Raw genomic sequence first — 17,687 nt, 5'->3', positions numbered from 1 at the left:
GTTCATTAAAAGCACTTTTTTTTATAATTAAAAAAAAAAGTTATGGTAATACGATTATTCAAAGCTTCATTTTACGATTAATTTTTTTCTTTAGCCTTTTTTTACCTAGAAAACTAAGGCTTCCTAAAAGTGCATTGTTTCAATCATATCAGGGGAAAGGCCATGACTTCCTTTCTTCATTTATTTTAAAATTAAATCAAAATGCTCATTTTTATTTGATTTTTTTTAATGACAAATATATGTTTATTTTAGTCACAGGTTATTCTGGATATTCCAATTTGATGCCTCCCTTTGCCTTCAGAAGTAATTTCTTTATTCTGGCCAATTGCTAACACCTGGTAACAAAAATCTTGAACCTATTCCTAGTACAAACTGTAATGTGCAGTATCAACTAATGTACAGTACCAACTGGAATGTACTACTAGTACCAACTGGAATGTACTAGAACCAACTGGAATGTACTACTAGTTCTAACTGTAATGTACTAGTACCAACTGATGAGTTGACAATGTTTTAATCTACATGAATTGTTTTTACTTTTAAAGCTATAGACATGCATAAGTGTCCAATGTGTATTTATTAATAATATATGCATAGTAAATACAAACAAATTTTTTTTAAATATTATTATTCAAAGAAATTCAAAAAAATCATCTCTAATCTATTTACTGTGTCAAGTAAAACAAGTGAGCACATTTTTTTCATTGAGTTGGATCTAAGAATTACTAATGATGAAATGCTTTTTGCTTGAGGTGCTTCAGGTTTTCTTGCTCTTCTTCACTCAGAATATAAGAGGCAATTTCATCCTTGTCAAAGTCTGTATCTTTGAGCTCTGGACAGTCGAGGTCAATGTGGGCAGGAATTTCCACTTCCACCACTGGGCTTTGTTTTCTTGCCCGTTTGGCTGCAGGAGGCAGCAGCAGCTCCCGTTGACCTTCCACACAATTTTCCTTGTGGAATTCAGTCGGCAAATCTTGTGTAAACACTAAATGAAAAACACTGTTCTGGTACTTGATAATGTCATCCACATAGCGATACACAGTGTTAGGCTTGAGAAGTTTTTCATCCACCCAAGGGAGGCTTCTAGCAAGTTTAAGCAAGAGCTGGCAGCAATCTTTGCTTAATTTATTAGAAACATTAGGAAAGGCAAACATTTTTCTAAATTTGTTTAAACTTATGAACTCATTCTTGCAGTTTGAATTGAGGTAAGCGTAATAGACAGCAAGTGTGATCAAGCCTTCCCTTGAGCGCCCCTCTGTCAGCCAGGCTCGACGACACAAGAATAAAATATCCCTTACCTTCCCCACTATTTGCTTGTCAAAACCTCGACCCTCCAGGAATCCTCCCACGTGTGTACCAAAGTTCATCTGAGGCAGGGTCAAGTTTAGGCTTTGAGTGATCAAATTTTTTCCTTTGGTAAAAAAAGCCAGCCTGTCAAGATGAGGCTTGAAGTGAGAGACACAGACCGGCAGCTCATGCAGCCTACAGACAATGAAAAGACAAGCAGCGGCAATGTGTTCTTTTCTTCTGATGTTAGTTCTCACCACCTCCTTCTTTGGGAAGACTTTGTCAAACATTTCAACTGCCTCAAGTTTGATAGCCTCTGACAAGCATAGTTTATCCTGCAGCAGGGATATTTTATCATGGCCTGCTATTCGACCTTTCACTACCGAGGGTGTGCTAGCATATTTGGGGAGTGTCGTTGTTTTATTTCCATAAGATCGAGTCACTGTCCCAAACTCATCAGTCACTAAATTTTCACTGTCCTGGACTGAGCCGCAGCTTCTACAGATGAGCCGTTCGTCGGCTCCCAGCAGCTCCATGCCCAGGTCCAGACTTGCACAAGATATACACGCAAGCTTTGCCCCACCTTTGTCATCCACAGCAGCCCCATCAGTCTCATCATCTATCATTTCCTCACCCTCCTCATCTAGACATTCAGTGCACATCATCTGCCCTGCAGACACAGTGGAGTACGACAAGGTTTGGCCACAAGACTGACACACGTTGTCTTGGGCCACGTCTTGTACAGGTGCTGCATCTCCATGGCCACCCTGTCAAGCATTCAGAGACAGATTTTAATTGGCTAAAACAAACTCGCCCACCTTTTCAAATATAGAAAGGTGTCCATTTTTTACTAATTTATTAACCTACTAATTAGTGAAACAGCACAAAATGTACAGATACTAAACTTAAACGCCAGATGGGAAATGTATTCTAGAACTTGCCCTAGAAATCTACTCTAATGAAGGTGTAGTAAATGCATAAAGGACAGGCAAACTAACAAACAGACCTACTTTCATTTATATATATATATATATATATATATATATATATATATATATATATATATATATATAGACATATCATTTCTTTTTCGGGCATACAGCCTCTGGGTATATGATATTCAAGCAATTGTTAAAGTTCCTTTTTTGAACCTGATGGTCCACAGGCAAGTGAAGTAGAGTTCACCTGTTTCTGTTTCACTGGCCTCAGCATGTGAAGGGATAGTGTGGTCAGCACTATGCCCAACCACCTTTACTTTCCTTAACGTGAATTAGGTACCCATCAGAGCTGGGAAGACTCAGGGACATTCTGCTGACTTGAGCCTAGATTCAAACTCAAGACTTTTGAGTTAGCAGTCGAGTGCTCTACCGCTAGGCAACACCGTCCCATTGGGCAATTGTCCATTCTGCCCATGGACATTTGTGCAAATGTCTTTTGGGTATTTGTTGTAGACCAATTACATATCAATACTCCCAGCTCAATGAAGTCAAGGAAAATTCAAATCATCTAATTTTTTCAATAAGCCTACTTGAGTTGGAAAAAGTAAATGGAAAAAAACTTACATTAGAGTTGTTTTCTGAGGCTACAGATGCACACTCAATGCATATCTTGTGAATACCTTGGCCATCCAAATCAACCTCTATCACAGCTGTCTCCCCACAAGATTTACACATGTCAGGCATTGCTCTTGACTGAAAACAGGTAAAATATGCTATACAAATATGCTTAACCCTTTATCTACTGATGGTACTAATAAGTACCACTTTAATTTAATGCCTGTATCATTTTTAATTCAAGAAGAACTTTTTAATTATTGATATAATTAATAGTATTATCTCCCCAGAGTCACATGTAGGTGACGAGATCCATTTTTTTCAGAGCTGCACTATTTTAAATCTCTTCCAGGATCGGTAGTTCACAATCATGCTGTACAGATCTCACATGTGTACTAAATTTTTCTCTGTTTTACCTTAATATTCAACTTTTCAAGCCCAGATATTTTTTATTGGCATCTTCAATTTTAATCAAATTGTCTTTGTATTAAATCAATGTTTACACAAATACTTTGGAGTACTGTCGGGGCATATGGTCATTTTTTTAGGATTTCTTGGAAAGGGCAGATTTTTTATGTGGATTGACATAAATATTATTTTGATAATAAATTATCAAAATGTACTCAAAATATGATATTTAGAAGAAGGTTAGCATATGGTTTACATAACAGATATTGTAGTTAAATTTAGATTTCTAGTAGTAAAAGTATAACAAAAAAAAAGATAGCAGTTGCAGGCTAGTTTAGTAAAGTTTATTTGCATGCCTAAGTCTAGTTCTAGTAGTAAGATTTGATAGTTATATGTATGGCAGAAAATTGTCTTGCCTACAGTAACTAGCATATACATTATGTATATCTATAGACTAATCATGGTCCATACTTCTATATATACTATAGATCTTATGGTAAATTTTATTCAGCAGACATAAAACGTTAAAAATGAACAGAGCTCACTTTTATTTATGAATTTGACACTGTAGTGTAGGCCTGGGATAACATTCTAAAGTTGGTTTAAACCAAACCTATTATAAAACAATATGATAAAAAAATGTGTTCCCTTTCAATTCTTATAGTATTCATATATTTTTCTAGATATCCGGTCAACTGAGAATTATCTATAAGGAAAAGAGGATGAGTGTCTCCTGGAGGTTACAATTAGATGGTGACACAACTAGATGGTGACACAATTAGATGGTGACACAACTGATGAAAGGAGCTGGTCCATCAACTTACTACACTGAATCAGAAAATAATAGTGATTGATCCCTGCTTCCTAATGAATCAGAAAATAATAGTGATTGATCTCTGCTTTCTACTGAATCAGAAAATAATAGTGATTGATCTCTGCTTCCTAATGAAGTTGTTTAACCAGAGTTTCAAAAAGACACTTGACTAGTGATGCAGCATTTAATAAAAAGAATAAAATAAGGGATTAGGACATGTCGGCAACTTTTGCTGTGTTTGGTACAGTCGGTATAAGATGTGTTCCCATAGAAAATCCTGCCAATAACCATGCTCAAAATATACTTTTATGTAGTGTTAATGCGTGAAAATTGCAAAAAAGGTTTTTTTATTGCCATGTTATTAGTTAATAGGTTTTACAGTCTATTTCTGTTTTGTAAAGATAATTATTTTTTTGAAAAAAATGTCCTTTATCCAATCTAATTATTTGTCTTTAAGACCTGGCTTTGGAATTTTTTCAAATTTGAGTTATAATGACATTGCACAGAAAGTTAATATGCTAAATTGACTAGATGGGGGAATTTTTATATACCAGTGTCCAATAATAGAATCTCCTTTAAGAAAAGAGGTGTTAGGTTACTGGTAGTTAACTAAATAGTATACACACATTGCTGGCTAATGTCAATGCTAACCCCGTCCTTAACCCTAGGCTAGTCCTACCATACGCTTAACCCTAATGTCTAACCATAAAAATAAAATTAGCTGAGATTACAATACTAATACCAGATCTAACTACTTATAATAACAACCCAACACACCAACTTTATTAATTTTATGGAAGAGTCTGTTAATATTAATAAATAATAATTAATTATTGGACATCTGTATCTCTAAAAAAAATCATTCGATTATTTCATCAAAATGCCTACTTCCCAAAGTCAATTCAATAGTAACTTCAGTAGTAAGTAGTAGTAGGTAAGTAGTAGGCTTACTGTACTACTAAGTACTAAAGTAAGTACTAACAGTTCGTAAATATTGAGCCAATGCCAATAATGAATTACGTAAAAATAAATAGGCTCCATGAATATAGGCCCTATCTAGTATTAAATGGCCTATTATATTATAAAGATGTAGGCCTAATAATTTATTAATTTTATTATTTGAATGAATGAGGGAATGTTATAATGTTAATTTTGTTAATGAATGTGAATGGGCAATATCCGATCGGCAATACTAATTATTAAATTATTAATAATACCACAAGCCAAGAATCTACTCAAGAGACCTAGAGATAGTCAGATTCTAGATTCAGGCCTAGAATCACTATTACTATTACTATACTAATATTATTATGATATCTAATCTATTGTAGAGATTAGTTAGTTTCAATGTACAAATTTGCGAACTTTAAATTGTTTGCACAAATACTTCCGGTTGTAGTTTTTAAAATACCATTAGTTTAGATTGTTATGTTTATTCACCCGGAAGTTTATCTTAATTAACTATCGTTTCTGCGTTGTATTGAGACAAAACACTACTAGAATCTACTAAATAAATATAGATCTAGATCTAGATCTACAGTAGGCCTATACAATACTATACATAATACTTAAATTACTTATAGATCTAGAGTTCCAGGTACATCCGATCTAGAAATCCTGCTACTAGTTGATAGTTGCTATAATTATAATAATCTCTAGAACTAGTAGCTAGTTTATTAAGTCTAAGAAGTATTACTATTAATATTAGGGACTTGGATGAAATTTCAATTTAAAAAAAATAAATAATGTAGTAGCACCAGTTTATAGAGCTCATTTAGACAAGAACAAAGATACTTTTATTTTAATTTTAGCTCAAACGGTTACGGAGTTATGAATTTTTAACGTATTTAATTTTCGGGTTTTTTTACTATGGGGTTTTCTCAATTTTTTGCTTCCCTACTTTTTTGGATGCGAACTAAAATCTCTGTAACTTTATAAATAGCAGGTATTTTTTAATGAAAATTCACTAAGATCAAGCTCATGATATCAGTAAAAGAGTAAGATAAAAATAATTGAAGTGGATGAGAATGATCATAAAAAATAATGTTAACAAAGAGGGTCACCCCCCTAAAATTTTTGAATAAGCGTCTTTGATAGGCAACACACAATCTGTTGCCAAATTTTTATTATATGGAATATCTTACTGAAAATTGGCCTGAATAGTGCCAACACTGTATACATTAACAGAAAGTCAAAACATTTTACTTAGCTTATGTGGTTTTATTACAATGTTGGACAAAATAAAAAAAGTCATTTTTATTCTGCGCAACTTTTTTTGCAAGAAAGAAGTACAATGTTGAGCTGATTTTAGATTACTTTGCTTATATGCAAGAAATATTGTAAACATGAAGGTTATTATATACTTTGATATTACCATTGTTCAAATTTGATTTTTAAAATATTTTATTTAATGAAAAAGGGGTTTAAACTCATATACCCCCCTTAATTTTAAACAATAAATTCTGCTATAGGCAACACATAATCTGTTGCCAAATTTTTATTATATGGAATATCTTAATGAAAATTGGCCTAATTGGTGCCAACATTGTATACATCCACACAAAGTAAAAATATTTCACTTAGCTTATGTGGTTTTGTTACAATGTTGGTCAAATTTAAAAAGTCATTTTTGTTCTGCGCAACTACTTTTTTGCAAGAAAGAAGTACAATGCTAAACTGATTTTAGATTACTAAAATTGTATCTAAATGTTGTCAATATTCATGATATTTCATCCATGTTATGTGTATGTTATCATAGAATTGATATAATTTAATTTACAATTATTGTTGAACAAATAATTTAATAATTGAAATGATTTTTTATTTGGTTGAGTAAAGATCACCATTTAATGTTAAAGGTAAGTTTTATAATTTAGAAACATGTGTCATATATTTAAGTGACATCTCATGCTGTGTGGATAACATGTTTAAGTCTATTAGCTTGTGTCACTTTTTTACTTTAAAAAATAACATCATCAATGATTTAAAAATGAAATCTGATTAAACATCTACTAAAGCTGTGTCTCCTCTGGCTGATAGCTTTTAGAACTGTAATAAAAACCAGCAACATCCATTCTTAAGTGGACCTATTTCTCCTTCATTGAAGTTGCTTATGAGTAGATCCACATCTTTTGATTCTCTATCCCCTTGCTGAACTGGTACATTTTATCTAGGGCCAAGACTAGTAAAGCTCCAACTGAAAAATATAAAATAGCAAAAATACAGTATTATAGTGTAGCTTTACACAGAAAATTGTGTAAATGTACATAAAGTAAGTAGTGAAAATGCCTAGAGTTATAATTGAAAAGGGCCTATACAAGTTTAACATAAATAAAGAGGACTTATGTAATAAAAAAGTAAAAACTTGCTCTAAAAATCAAGTAGAAGGCCGAATAAAAATATACATATTATGGTTCATTTGGAATTAAATATTAACACTTGTAATACATCTATATTCATTTTATTTTTTAAATATTACTAGACCTTAAGTCCCAACAAACTCACTGAACTAAGTGTAATAGCCTGTAATAGGTCTATAGTAGATTTATACTAGATCTAGGCCCTATCATCTATTATGCAAATACTTCTACAGCCATAGGGCCTACTATTAAGCTTTAAAATTAACTTGTTCATTTAAGAAATTTGTATAGAAAAGCACACTTAATATAACTAACATTCTTTTGTTTTTAAATATAATTCTTAAGTTAACAATTTAGATCTAGAATCTACTGTTTAAAAAATAAACATCGCAAACTGAGAGAAAAAAACGATCTTATTTACAATCCTAAAATTACCTAATTAATGAATCTAACAACAAAATACAAATGAAAAGTCATCAAAAATAACAAGTTTAATAAATAACAAATGTAATTCGATAATTTAAAAAGCTTTTGGAGTCAGATTCATGTGGATTTTGCTGGATTTAGATAATCAAGTAGATTTACATTGTATAGCGTCATTAACAACAACACACCACTTCCGGTTTTAACCTCGATCTTTTCCGGCAATCTTAAGCTGTTGTAAGCCCTATGCTTTCAAAGTTATTTATAAAAAAATACGTCGCTAATGAATAACTGAATGAAATTTGAAACACATATGTAAAAATGGTGTTTACGCTCGGAGATCGCATTTCTAGCCTAGAGCGACAGTAAATTTTTATGGAACAATAAGTTTTACTTACCCAATTTTTGCCTGAAACACACCATCACGCACTGGTAGCAGAAAAAAACAAAAATAACACAGCAATCGGTGAAATCCATTTGTCTTTCAGAATAAAGTGACACTTTTCTATTAACAATGGTGATTAATAGTGAAATTATTTTTTTTTAATTATCACCCACTGCCGCACGGCTAAATTCACTAGGTTACGGTATGGGGAAAAAACTCTCGTTTTTAGAGGGGCAAAATCTACGTCATCCAAGTCCCTAATTAATATTATTAATTAAGTATTAAGTAGTATAGTTAAGTATAGTATTAACGGTAATCTATCTTTTTAGGTACGTAAAATCGCCCGCGGCTATTAATGTACGAAAACGTTACCTCATTGTCAAGGCTGTAATAGAAGTATAGTATATTGTGATATGTTTGTGTCAATTAAGTCAAATATTATTATAGATAAATGAATAATAAACCTAAATCAATGGCTAAATACTAAATACATCAATATATATAGGCCAGAAATTAACTTTAAACAGCAGTGTATAAACAGCAGCCATTTGTAAAATAGAGTGACTTCCGCCTGAATCTCGCGCTATAAGTCTATAAAAATAAAACTTTAACAAGATGGCTGCTATAGTAAATGAGCATGGTTGCATCTGTTGGAAACATCGCTGGTGTTCATTTATTACTAAAAAGTTTTGATTCAATTGTTTAAAAACAGGTACATAGTCATAAATGAAACAAGGAAACATTTTTGTATTTTTCAAAACATAAATCCTCCTCAAAATGTGAAATAATTATTAAAATGTAGGCCTAAGGAGTCACCTGTTTTTCACATTACTAGTCGCGGGCGATTTTACGTACCTAAAACGATAGATTACCGTTTTAACTAGTACACTACTAGTAGAGTTAAAATGGTAATCTATCGTTTTGGGTACGTAAAATCGCCAGCGGCTATTAATGTACGAAAACGTTACCTCATTGTCAAGGCTGTAATAGAAGTATATTGTGATATGTTTGTGTCAAATATTATAGATAAATGAATAACAAACCTAAATCAATGGCTAAATATATCAATATAGGCCAGAAATTAACTTTAAAAAGCAGTTCCTGCAAGCAAGATTTGCTATATAAACGGCAGCCATTTGTAAAATAGAGTGACTTCTGCCTGAATCTTGCGCTATAAGTCTATAAAAATAAAACTTTGACAAGATGGCTGCTATAGTAAATGAGCATGGTTGCTTCTATTGGAAACATCGCTAGTGTTCATTTATTACTGAAAAGTTTTAATTCAATTGTTTAAAAACAGGTACATAAATGAAACAATGAAACATTTTTGTATTTTTCAAAACATAAATCCTCCTCAAAATGTGAAATAATTATTAAAATGTAAGGAGTCACCTGTTTTTCACATTACTAGTCGCGTGCGATTTTACGTACCTAAAACGATAGATTACCATTCTATTTGTAGTATTAGTAAATAGTAAATTTAAATATTATAGGTAAATGATAAATGATTATGTTAATGAATAATAAACCTAAATCAATGGCTAAATAAAAAGATTAGGCCTATATATTATATATTATATATCATTTGTAAAATAGAGTGGCTTCCCCTGAATCTCATGCTATAAGTTTACAAAAAAATAAAATTAAACAACATGGCTGCTATAGTAAATAAATATGGTTGCATCTGTTGGAAACATCGCCAGTCTTCCTTTAATATTTATTACTACTGAAAAGTTTTTTTTCAATTGTTGAAAACAAGTACATAAATGAAACAAGGAAACATTTTTGTATTTTCAAAACATAAATCCTCCTCAAAGTGTGAAATAATTTTTCAAATTTAAGGAGTCACCTGTTTTTCACATTACTAGTCGCTGGCAATTTTACGTACGTAAAACAATAGATTACCATTTGCTATATAAACAGCAGCCATTTGTAAAATAGAGTGGCTTCCCCTGAATCTCCCGCTATAAGTTTACCAAAAAACACTTAAAGTTAATTTCAGGCATATATTGAAATATTTACATATTTGGGTAGGATTTACCACATTTTTACTTCAATCTAAAAGCAAACAAGAGTAAACCAAGTTTTTATGGAGGTCACATGCCAAGTATTTGCCAAGTAGTTTTTTACGAAGGCAGTGAATGATAGGCCAACCGTCACTTTCGATTTTTTTCCGTTAATAATGACATTACAAAAAGTCAATATATATATGCTAAATTTAAATTGACTAGACATACTAAACATGCATTGTCATTAATTTGAAATACTTTTTTTTAATCGCAAACTATTTTTATATTTTCATCAGAATGCCTACACTTGAAGTTTACTGTTAATATATTACCATTGCTATTATTTAAGACATTGTGATTAAACTGCATATTGAATTAATAATACTAATACTAATGCTTGTGTAGGCAATACAAGAAATATGCACGTAAAAAAAGATCATTAGAAGGAAAATTACAAATTATTAAGCCTAATTAAGGGGTGGCTGCTATTCTACAGTGACTTTTTTCAAACTACACAACTATGATGTTAATGAAGAGATGAAGATAAAAAAACTTTTTACATTATGATGGAGCATGTTGGCAATAGAAATATAATAATAAGTCAAAGAAATTCAAAGGACAACCACAAGTATTCAATTCATGACTGTGGCACTCTTATATAGTGACAGAAAGACAATTTATGGACTGGATTTGCTGCTAATTAATGTTTTGACTATAGTTGTTGTTTTTTTTTTTTTTATTTTAGTATGTTTTTGTGCTTTTTATTATTTTATTTATTATATAAAAAGATTATTAATGAAAGATATGCTTATTTACCAAGCTATATAAAATATAGAACTATATGAGTATGGAGTGGCTGGGTAGGTAAAGCTCTTGGTTGCTGAGCCGAAAAGTCCAGAGTTCAAACCCCCGGACATATAAGACTTGATAACTGGGGACAACAACCCATCGAGGAAAATTTTTTAAAAACTGCTCACAAGGAATCACCTGCCATATGACTTTCATGTAAAGGTCACCAGCCAGAGCGCAAGAGTTCCTAGATGTGTCCAACACGAGCCACATGCTTGTGCCCAATGCTAGCCACATGCTTGTGCCCAACATGAGTCACATGCTTGTGCCCAATGCTAGCCACATGCTTGTGCCCAACACGAGCCACATGCTTGTGCCCAACACGAGCCACATGCTTGTGCCCAACACGAGCCATGTGCTTGTGCCCAACACGAGCCACGTGCTTGTGCCCAACACGAGCCACATGCTTGTGCCCAACACGAGCCATGTGCTTGTGCCCAACACGAGCCACATGCTTGTGCCCAACACGAGTCACATGCTTGTGCCCAACACGAGTCACATGCTTGTGCCCAACACGAGCCACATGCTTGTGCCCAACACGAGCCACATGCTTGTGCCCAACACGAGCCACATGCTTGTGCCCAACATGAGCCACATGCTTGTGCCCAACATGAGCCACGTGCTTGTGCCCAACATGAGCCATGTGCTTGTGCCCAACACGAGCCACATGCTTGTGCCCAACACGAGCCACATGCTTGTGCCCAACACGAGCCATGTGCTTGTGCCCAACACGAGCCACGTGCTTGTGCCCAACACGAGCCATGTGCTTGTGCCCAACACGAGCCACGTGCTTGTGCCCAACACGAGCCATGTGCTTGTGCCCAACACGAGCCACATGCTAGCCACATGCTTGTGCCCAACACGAGTCACATGCTTGTGCCCAACACGAGCCATGTGCTTGTGCCCAACACGAGCCATGTGCTTGTGCCCAACACTAGCCACATGCTTGTGCCCAACACGAGTCACATGCTTGTGCCCAACACGAGCCATGTGCTTGTGCCCAACACGAGCCATGTGCTTGTGCCCAACACTAGCCACATGCTTGTGCCCAACACGAGTCACATGCTTGTGCCCAACACGAGTCATGTGCTTGTGCCCAACACGAGTCACATGCTTGTGCCCAACACGAGCCATGTGCTTGTGCCCAACACGAGCCACATGCTAGCCACATGCTTGTGCCCAACACGAGCCACATGCTTGTGCCCAACACGAGCCACATGCTTGTGCCCAATGCTAGCCACATGCTTGTGCCCAATGCTAGCCACATGCTTGTGCCCAACGCTAGCCACATGCTTGTGCCCAACACGAGCCACATGCTTGTGCCCAATGCTAGCCACATGCTTGTGCCCAACACGAGCCACATGCTTGTGCCCAACACGAGCCACATGCTTGTGCCCAACACGAGTCATGTGCTTGTGCCCAACACGAGTCACATGCTTGTGCCCAACACGAGCCATGTGCTTGTGCCCAACACGAGCCACATGCTAGCCACATGCTTGTGCCCAACACGAGCCACATGCTTGTGCCCAACACGAGCCACATGCTTGTGCCCAATGCTAGCCACATGCTTGTGCCCAACACGAGCCACATGCTTGTGCCCAACACGAGCCACATGCTTGTGCCCAATGCTAGCCACATGCTTGTGCCCAACACGAGCCATGTGCTTGTGCCCAACACGAGCCACATGCTTGTGCCCAATGCTAGCCACATGCTTGTGCCCAACACGAGCCACATGCTAGCCACATGCTTGTGCCCAACACGAGCCACATGCTTGTGCCCAATGCTAGCCACATGCTTGTGCCCAACATGAGCCACGTGCTTGTGCCCAACACGAGCCACATGCTTGTGCCCAACGCGAGCCACCTAGATGGGGGCATCTGGCTGTGGTCAGGCAGGGAAGGGGGGGGGGGGTGCCACCATGCGACACTTAGCCCTAGACACACCACACTATATATTAAAATATTTAGTGATATACAACTAAACTAAAAAGAGTCTCCTGTATAGCCTGAGATTGCTGACACTTTGTTTCAAGTTAAAACCAGTAATTAATGAAATTAAGGAATTGGTCTACTATCTCAAAGAGGATTTGAAATTTTTTGAATGCAATATTTAGTTCATAGAGCAGCTGTGATTTGTTCCTATGTAAATTATATATAATAATCTTTTCTACTCAAGTAATGAACTAAAACTTATTTTACATAGATCTAGATGAAAATGTCCAACATTCCTGAAAATGCTCCAAGCCATTGCCCAGGAACTAACAGTGAACAAGCTGGCCAATCAGAGGCTTGTGCTGGCTGCCCCAATCAGTCCATCTGCTCAAGTTTACCAAAGGCACAGGATCCTGCCATTGAAGAAATAAGATTAAAACTTTCCTGTGTCAAACATAAGGTCATTTTTTGTTGCATTTATTGTAATCTCTACATCAGTGTAATAATTGTAGCATTTTCTCATTTAAATATGGCATCAATTTATTTTTGAATGAGTCCTAATGTTGTTTTTCTCTTTAGATTCTGGTTTTATCAGGTAAAGGTGGAGTAGGTAAAAGCACATTTACAGCTCACCTGGCACATGCGCTTGCAATGGATGAAAACAGACAGGTACAACTAGCCCGACTTTAAAGCTGTATAGCTTGTTATCCCTTGGCATTATTGTCATTAAGGTGCATGACTTTTGTGGGTCAATTTCATCTGGGAAACCATTATTCTATGAATGTTAATGTTTTAAAGATAAACATTTTACTAAAAAAATCCAAATCTTTCTGATACACAGTACTCACTGCACTAAAACTAATTAACGTTTTTTTTTTTTTTTAAATTCAAGATAAGGAAAAACATTGAAGTGATTTGACTTTCAGATCAAGTTTGAGAAACTTGTCAAATTAACCTCCTTTAACAAAATCTCTGTCTTTTAAACAAATTTCATTTTGTGCTTGATTTTGTCTAGATTTGTGTGCTAGGCCTTGGATTCTGTGCTTGATTTAGTCTAGATTTGTGTGCTAGGCCAGGGGTTATGGGATTGATTTAGTCTAGATTTGTGTGCTAGGCCATGGGTTATGGGGTTGATTTAGTCTAGATTTGTGTGCTAGGCCATGGGTTATGGGGTTGATTTAGTCTAGATTTGTGTGCTAGGCCATGGGTTATGGGATTGATTTAGTCTAGATTTGTGTGCTAGGCCATGGGTTATGGGGTTGATTTAGTCTAGATTTGTGTGCTAGGCCAGGGGTTATGGGGTTGATTTAGTCTAGATTTGTGTGCTGGGTTATGGGATTGATTTAGTCTAGATTTGTGTGCTAGGCCAGGGGTTCTGTGCTTGATTTAGTCTAGATTTGTGTGCTAGGCCATGGGTTATGGGGTTGATTTAGTCTAGATTTGTGTGCTAGGCCATGGGTTATGGGGTTGATTTAGTCTAGATTTGTGTGCTAGGCCATGGGTTATGGGATTAATTTAGTCTAGATTTGTGTGCTAGGCCATGGGTTATGGGGTTGATTTAGTTTAGATTTGTGTGCTAGGCCAGGGGTTATGGGGTTGATTTAGTCTAGATTTGTGTGCTAGGCCATGGGTTATGGGATTGATTTAGTCTAGATTTGTGTGCTAGGCCAGGGGTTCTGTGCTTGATTTAGTCTAGATTTGTGTGCTAGTCCATGGGTTATGGGGTTGATTTAGTCTAGATTTGTGTGCTAGGCCAGGGGTTATGGGGTTGATTTAGTCTAGATTTGTGTGCTAGGCCATGGGTTATGGGATTGATTTAGTCTAGATTTGTGTGCTAGGCCATGGGTTATGGGGTTGATTTAGTCTAGATTTGTGTGCTAGGCCAGGGGTTCTGTGCTTGATTTAGTCTAGATTTGTGTGCTAGGCCATGGGTTATGGGGTTGATTTAGTCTAGATTTGTGTGCTAGGCCATGGGTTATGGGGTTGATTTAGTCTAGATTTGTGTGCTAGGCCATGGGTTATGGGATTGATTTAGTCTAGATTTGTGTGCTAGGCCATGGGTTATGGGGTTGATTTAGTCTAGATTTGTGTGCTAGGCCAGGGGTTCTGTGCTTGATTTAGTCTAGATTTGTGTGCTAGGCCATGGGTTATGGGGTTGATTTAGTCTAGATTTGTGTGCTAGGCCATGGGTTATGGGATTGATTTAGTCTAGATTTGTGTGCTAGGCCATGGGTTATGGGGTTGATTTAGTCTAGATTTGTGTGCTAGGCCATGGGTTATGGGATTGATTTAGTCTAGATTTGTGTGCTAGGCCATGGGTTCTGTGCTTGATTTAGTCTAGATTTATGTGCTAGGCCATGGGTTATGGGGTTGATTTAGTCTAGATTTGTGTGCTAGGCCAGGGGTTATGGGATTGATTTAGTCTAGATTTGTGTGCTAGGCCTTGGGTTAGGCCAGGGGTTCCCAACCCCGTGCCCGCGGGCGCCCGCAAAACGATTCGTATGTGCCCGCCTCTCACTATTCGACAGAGACAGAATTTTTTTCATTAACATTACTGAAAGGTTGAAGGGGATGGAAATCAAAAGTTTGAGGGGGGGGGGTGCAAATCGAAAGTTTTGTACCCGGGTGACGGGAAGGGTCGCTACGCCTCTGGATGGAGTTTGTCGATTTAAAATAGGTGGTGCCCGCCACCCTACCGATATTTTAAAATGTGCTCTAGAGTAAAAAAAAGGTTGGGAACCCCTGGGTTAGGCCATGGGTTATGGGGTTGATTTAGTCTAGATTTGTGTGCTAGGCCTTGGGTTAGGCCATGGGTTATGGGGTTGATTTAAACTAGGATGTGTTAGCAGATGAGGTTTGATGATATTTATAAAGAACATTTGATTTGACCATTAGATTGGCGTTCTTGATGTTGATATTTGTGGTCCTTCCATGCCAAGAATTATGGGTACAGAAGGAGAGACAGTTCACCAGAGTGGCTCTGGTTGGTCACCCGTGTATGTGCGTGAAAATCTCTCCATGATGTCAATAGGATTCCTCTTAGGTTTGTTGATGCAGCCCTTGCTGCTTTCATTTCTTCAAACAAGTATGTGGTCAGGGACATACAACATTTTCTTGTCTTGAATCTTTTCTTTAGTTTGCTTCACTTATTTGAGTGTGTGAAGATTTTAAAACTCACATCTTGAAGGTAACAAATTGTTCTGGCAGGGTCATGGCATAAGGCGACCATAGCCAAAAGGCAATCATTCTAGCAGTCAAAAACTTTTTGTTATAAGGCGACCATAGCCAAAAGGCAATCATTCTAGCAGTCAAAAACTTTTTGTTATAAGGCGACCATAGCCAAAAGGCAATCATTCTAGCAGTCAAAAACTTTTGTTTTGGTAGGGTCACAGCATAAAGCAATCATCATCTCTGCCTGTTCTTGCTCAAGACACATGGGGGGAGATGAAGTAGAGTTCATCTATTTCAATGACCTCGGCATATGAAAAGATGATGTGGTCAGCACTATGCATGCCCAGCCACCTATAATTTCAATAACATAGGTTATAAGGGGGATTCAGGGACGTTTTACTAAATTAAACCATGTAGGGTTTCCACATAACACAATTATACCAGTGGTCAAAAGTTTTAATAGGGTCACCACATAACACAATTATACCAGTGGTCAACAGTTTTAATAGGGTCACCACATAACACAATTATACCAGTGGTCAAAAGTTTTAATAGGGTCACCACATAACACAATTATACCAGTGGTCAAAAGTTTTAATAGGGTCACCACATAACACAATTATACCAGTGGTCAAAAGTTTTAATAGGGTCACCACATAACACAATTCTACCAGTGGTCAAAAGTTTTGTTTTGTCCTGGCAGGATCACCAGATGAGGCTGTCATATGGAGAGGTGCTAAAAAGTCTGGCTTGATTAAACAGTTTCTGCGAGACGTGGACTGGGATAAACTCGACTTCCTGCTGGTGGACACCCCACCAGGGACGTCTGATGAACATCTGGCACTGATTCAGTTTTTGTCCGGTGCAGGTATTGATGGAGTAGTCATAGTGACCACGCCCCAAGAGGTAGCTCTGTGTGATGTCAGAAAAGAGATCAGTTTCTGTCGTAAAACAAACTTGCCAATCATTGGTATTGTTGAAAACATGAGTGACTTTGTCTGTCCAAAATGCCAGAAATCATCTGTTATATTCCCACCCACCACAGGCGGGGCCCTAAAAATGTCAGAAAACTTGGGAGAAAAGTTTCTGGGCAGTTTACCACTAGATCCAAGAATTGCCAAATGCTGTGATGAAGGAAAATCTTTCATTGAAGAAGTTCCTGATTCCCCAGCAGTTGCAGCCTTTCAAAGCATTGTGGAGAAAATTATCAATTACTGTAATAGTCTGGTCTTGAATGCAGAAACAGGAGAGTCAGTGATAGAATTGGCATAAACAGGAGAGTCAGTGATAGAATTGGCATAAATAGGAGAGTCAGTGATAGAGTTGGCATAAATAGGAGAGTCAGTGATAGAGTTTAGTGTCTCACCTTATCACAATAAAATCTTGACACTACTGTCACAATCTTGTTGTGTTGGTGATAATGTTGCAATGAAATACTACATCTTAAAACTCAGTTTTTCCTCAGCTATAGTTAGATCAGACTTTTGTCCTTACAACC

The 17,687-nt window shown here is 36.6% G+C and overlaps 2 protein-coding genes across 14 annotated transcripts; one reads left to right on the top strand and one right to left on the bottom strand.

The window, feature by feature from the left end:
• Nucleotides 1-180: 180 nt before the first annotated feature.
• On the bottom strand, nucleotides 181-9,378 carry LOC131942436 (uncharacterized). Of its 9 annotated transcripts, XM_059302334.1 has the most exons (4): nucleotides 5,280-5,421; nucleotides 4,073-4,231; nucleotides 2,850-2,978; nucleotides 181-2,054 (listed from the first exon to the last, which is right to left on the bottom strand). In XM_059302334.1, the coding sequence occupies exons 3-4, from the start codon at nucleotides 2,967-2,969 to the stop codon at nucleotides 726-728; spliced, it is 1,449 nt and encodes a 482-aa protein (XP_059158317.1). In that variant the 5' UTR covers nucleotides 2,970-2,978; nucleotides 4,073-4,231; nucleotides 5,280-5,421; the 3' UTR covers nucleotides 181-725. The 9 variants fall into 9 exon arrangements, with proteins under 9 accessions (XP_059158317.1, XP_059158320.1, XP_059158319.1 ...); XM_059302337.1 differs by lacking the exons at nucleotides 4,073-4,231; nucleotides 5,280-5,421 and adding an exon at nucleotides 9,273-9,378; XM_059302336.1 differs by lacking the exons at nucleotides 4,073-4,231; nucleotides 5,280-5,421 and adding an exon at nucleotides 8,602-8,679.
• On the top strand, nucleotides 5,484-17,590 carry LOC131942438 (cytosolic Fe-S cluster assembly factor nubp1). 5 transcript variants are annotated; one of them, XM_059302340.1, is made up of 5 exons: nucleotides 5,484-5,601; nucleotides 13,290-13,478; nucleotides 13,598-13,687; nucleotides 15,914-16,061; nucleotides 16,893-17,590. In XM_059302340.1, the coding sequence occupies exons 2-5, from the start codon at nucleotides 13,296-13,298 to the stop codon at nucleotides 17,459-17,461; spliced, it is 990 nt and encodes a 329-aa protein (XP_059158323.1). In that variant the 5' UTR covers nucleotides 5,484-5,601; nucleotides 13,290-13,295; the 3' UTR covers nucleotides 17,462-17,590. The 5 variants fall into 5 exon arrangements, with proteins under 5 accessions (XP_059158323.1, XP_059158321.1, XP_059158322.1 ...); XM_059302338.1 differs by having other exon boundaries at nucleotides 5,502-5,659; XM_059302339.1 differs by lacking the exon at nucleotides 5,484-5,601 and adding an exon at nucleotides 8,785-8,941.
• Nucleotides 17,591-17,687: the final 97 nt, after the last annotated feature.

This window comes from Physella acuta, unplaced genomic scaffold (assembly GCF_028476545.2).
Source record: "Physella acuta isolate Inbredline_101_S28 unplaced genomic scaffold, ASM2847654v3 ptg000405l, whole genome shotgun sequence".
Taxonomy (NCBI): Eukaryota; Metazoa; Mollusca; class Gastropoda; family Physidae; genus Physella; species Physella acuta.
This window is presented reverse-complemented; position numbering and strand designations above follow the sequence as displayed.

What these genes read in the sequence shown, in the direction of transcription:
- LOC131942436 (XM_059302337.1), bottom strand. Translation starts at nt 2,969, where the DNA reads ATGCCTGACATGTGTAAATCTTGTGGGGAGACAGCTGTGATAGAGGTT. An exon ending in CCTCAGAAAACAACTCTAAT is followed by an intron (nt 2,055 to 2,849) that starts GTAAGTTTTTTT and finishes AATGCTTGACAG; the next exon opens with GGTGGCCATGGAGATGCAGC.
- LOC131942438 (XM_059302340.1), top strand. Translation starts at nt 13,296, where the DNA reads ATGAAAATGTCCAACATTCCTGAAAATGCTCCAAGCCATTGCCCAGGA. An exon ending in TTTCCTGTGTCAAACATAAG is followed by an intron (nt 13,479 to 13,597) that starts GTCATTTTTTGT and finishes TTTTCTCTTTAG; the next exon opens with ATTCTGGTTTTATCAGGTAA. An exon ending in GTCAATAGGATTCCTCTTAG is followed by an intron (nt 16,062 to 16,892) that starts GTTTGTTGATGC and finishes TTGTCCTGGCAG; the next exon opens with GATCACCAGATGAGGCTGTC.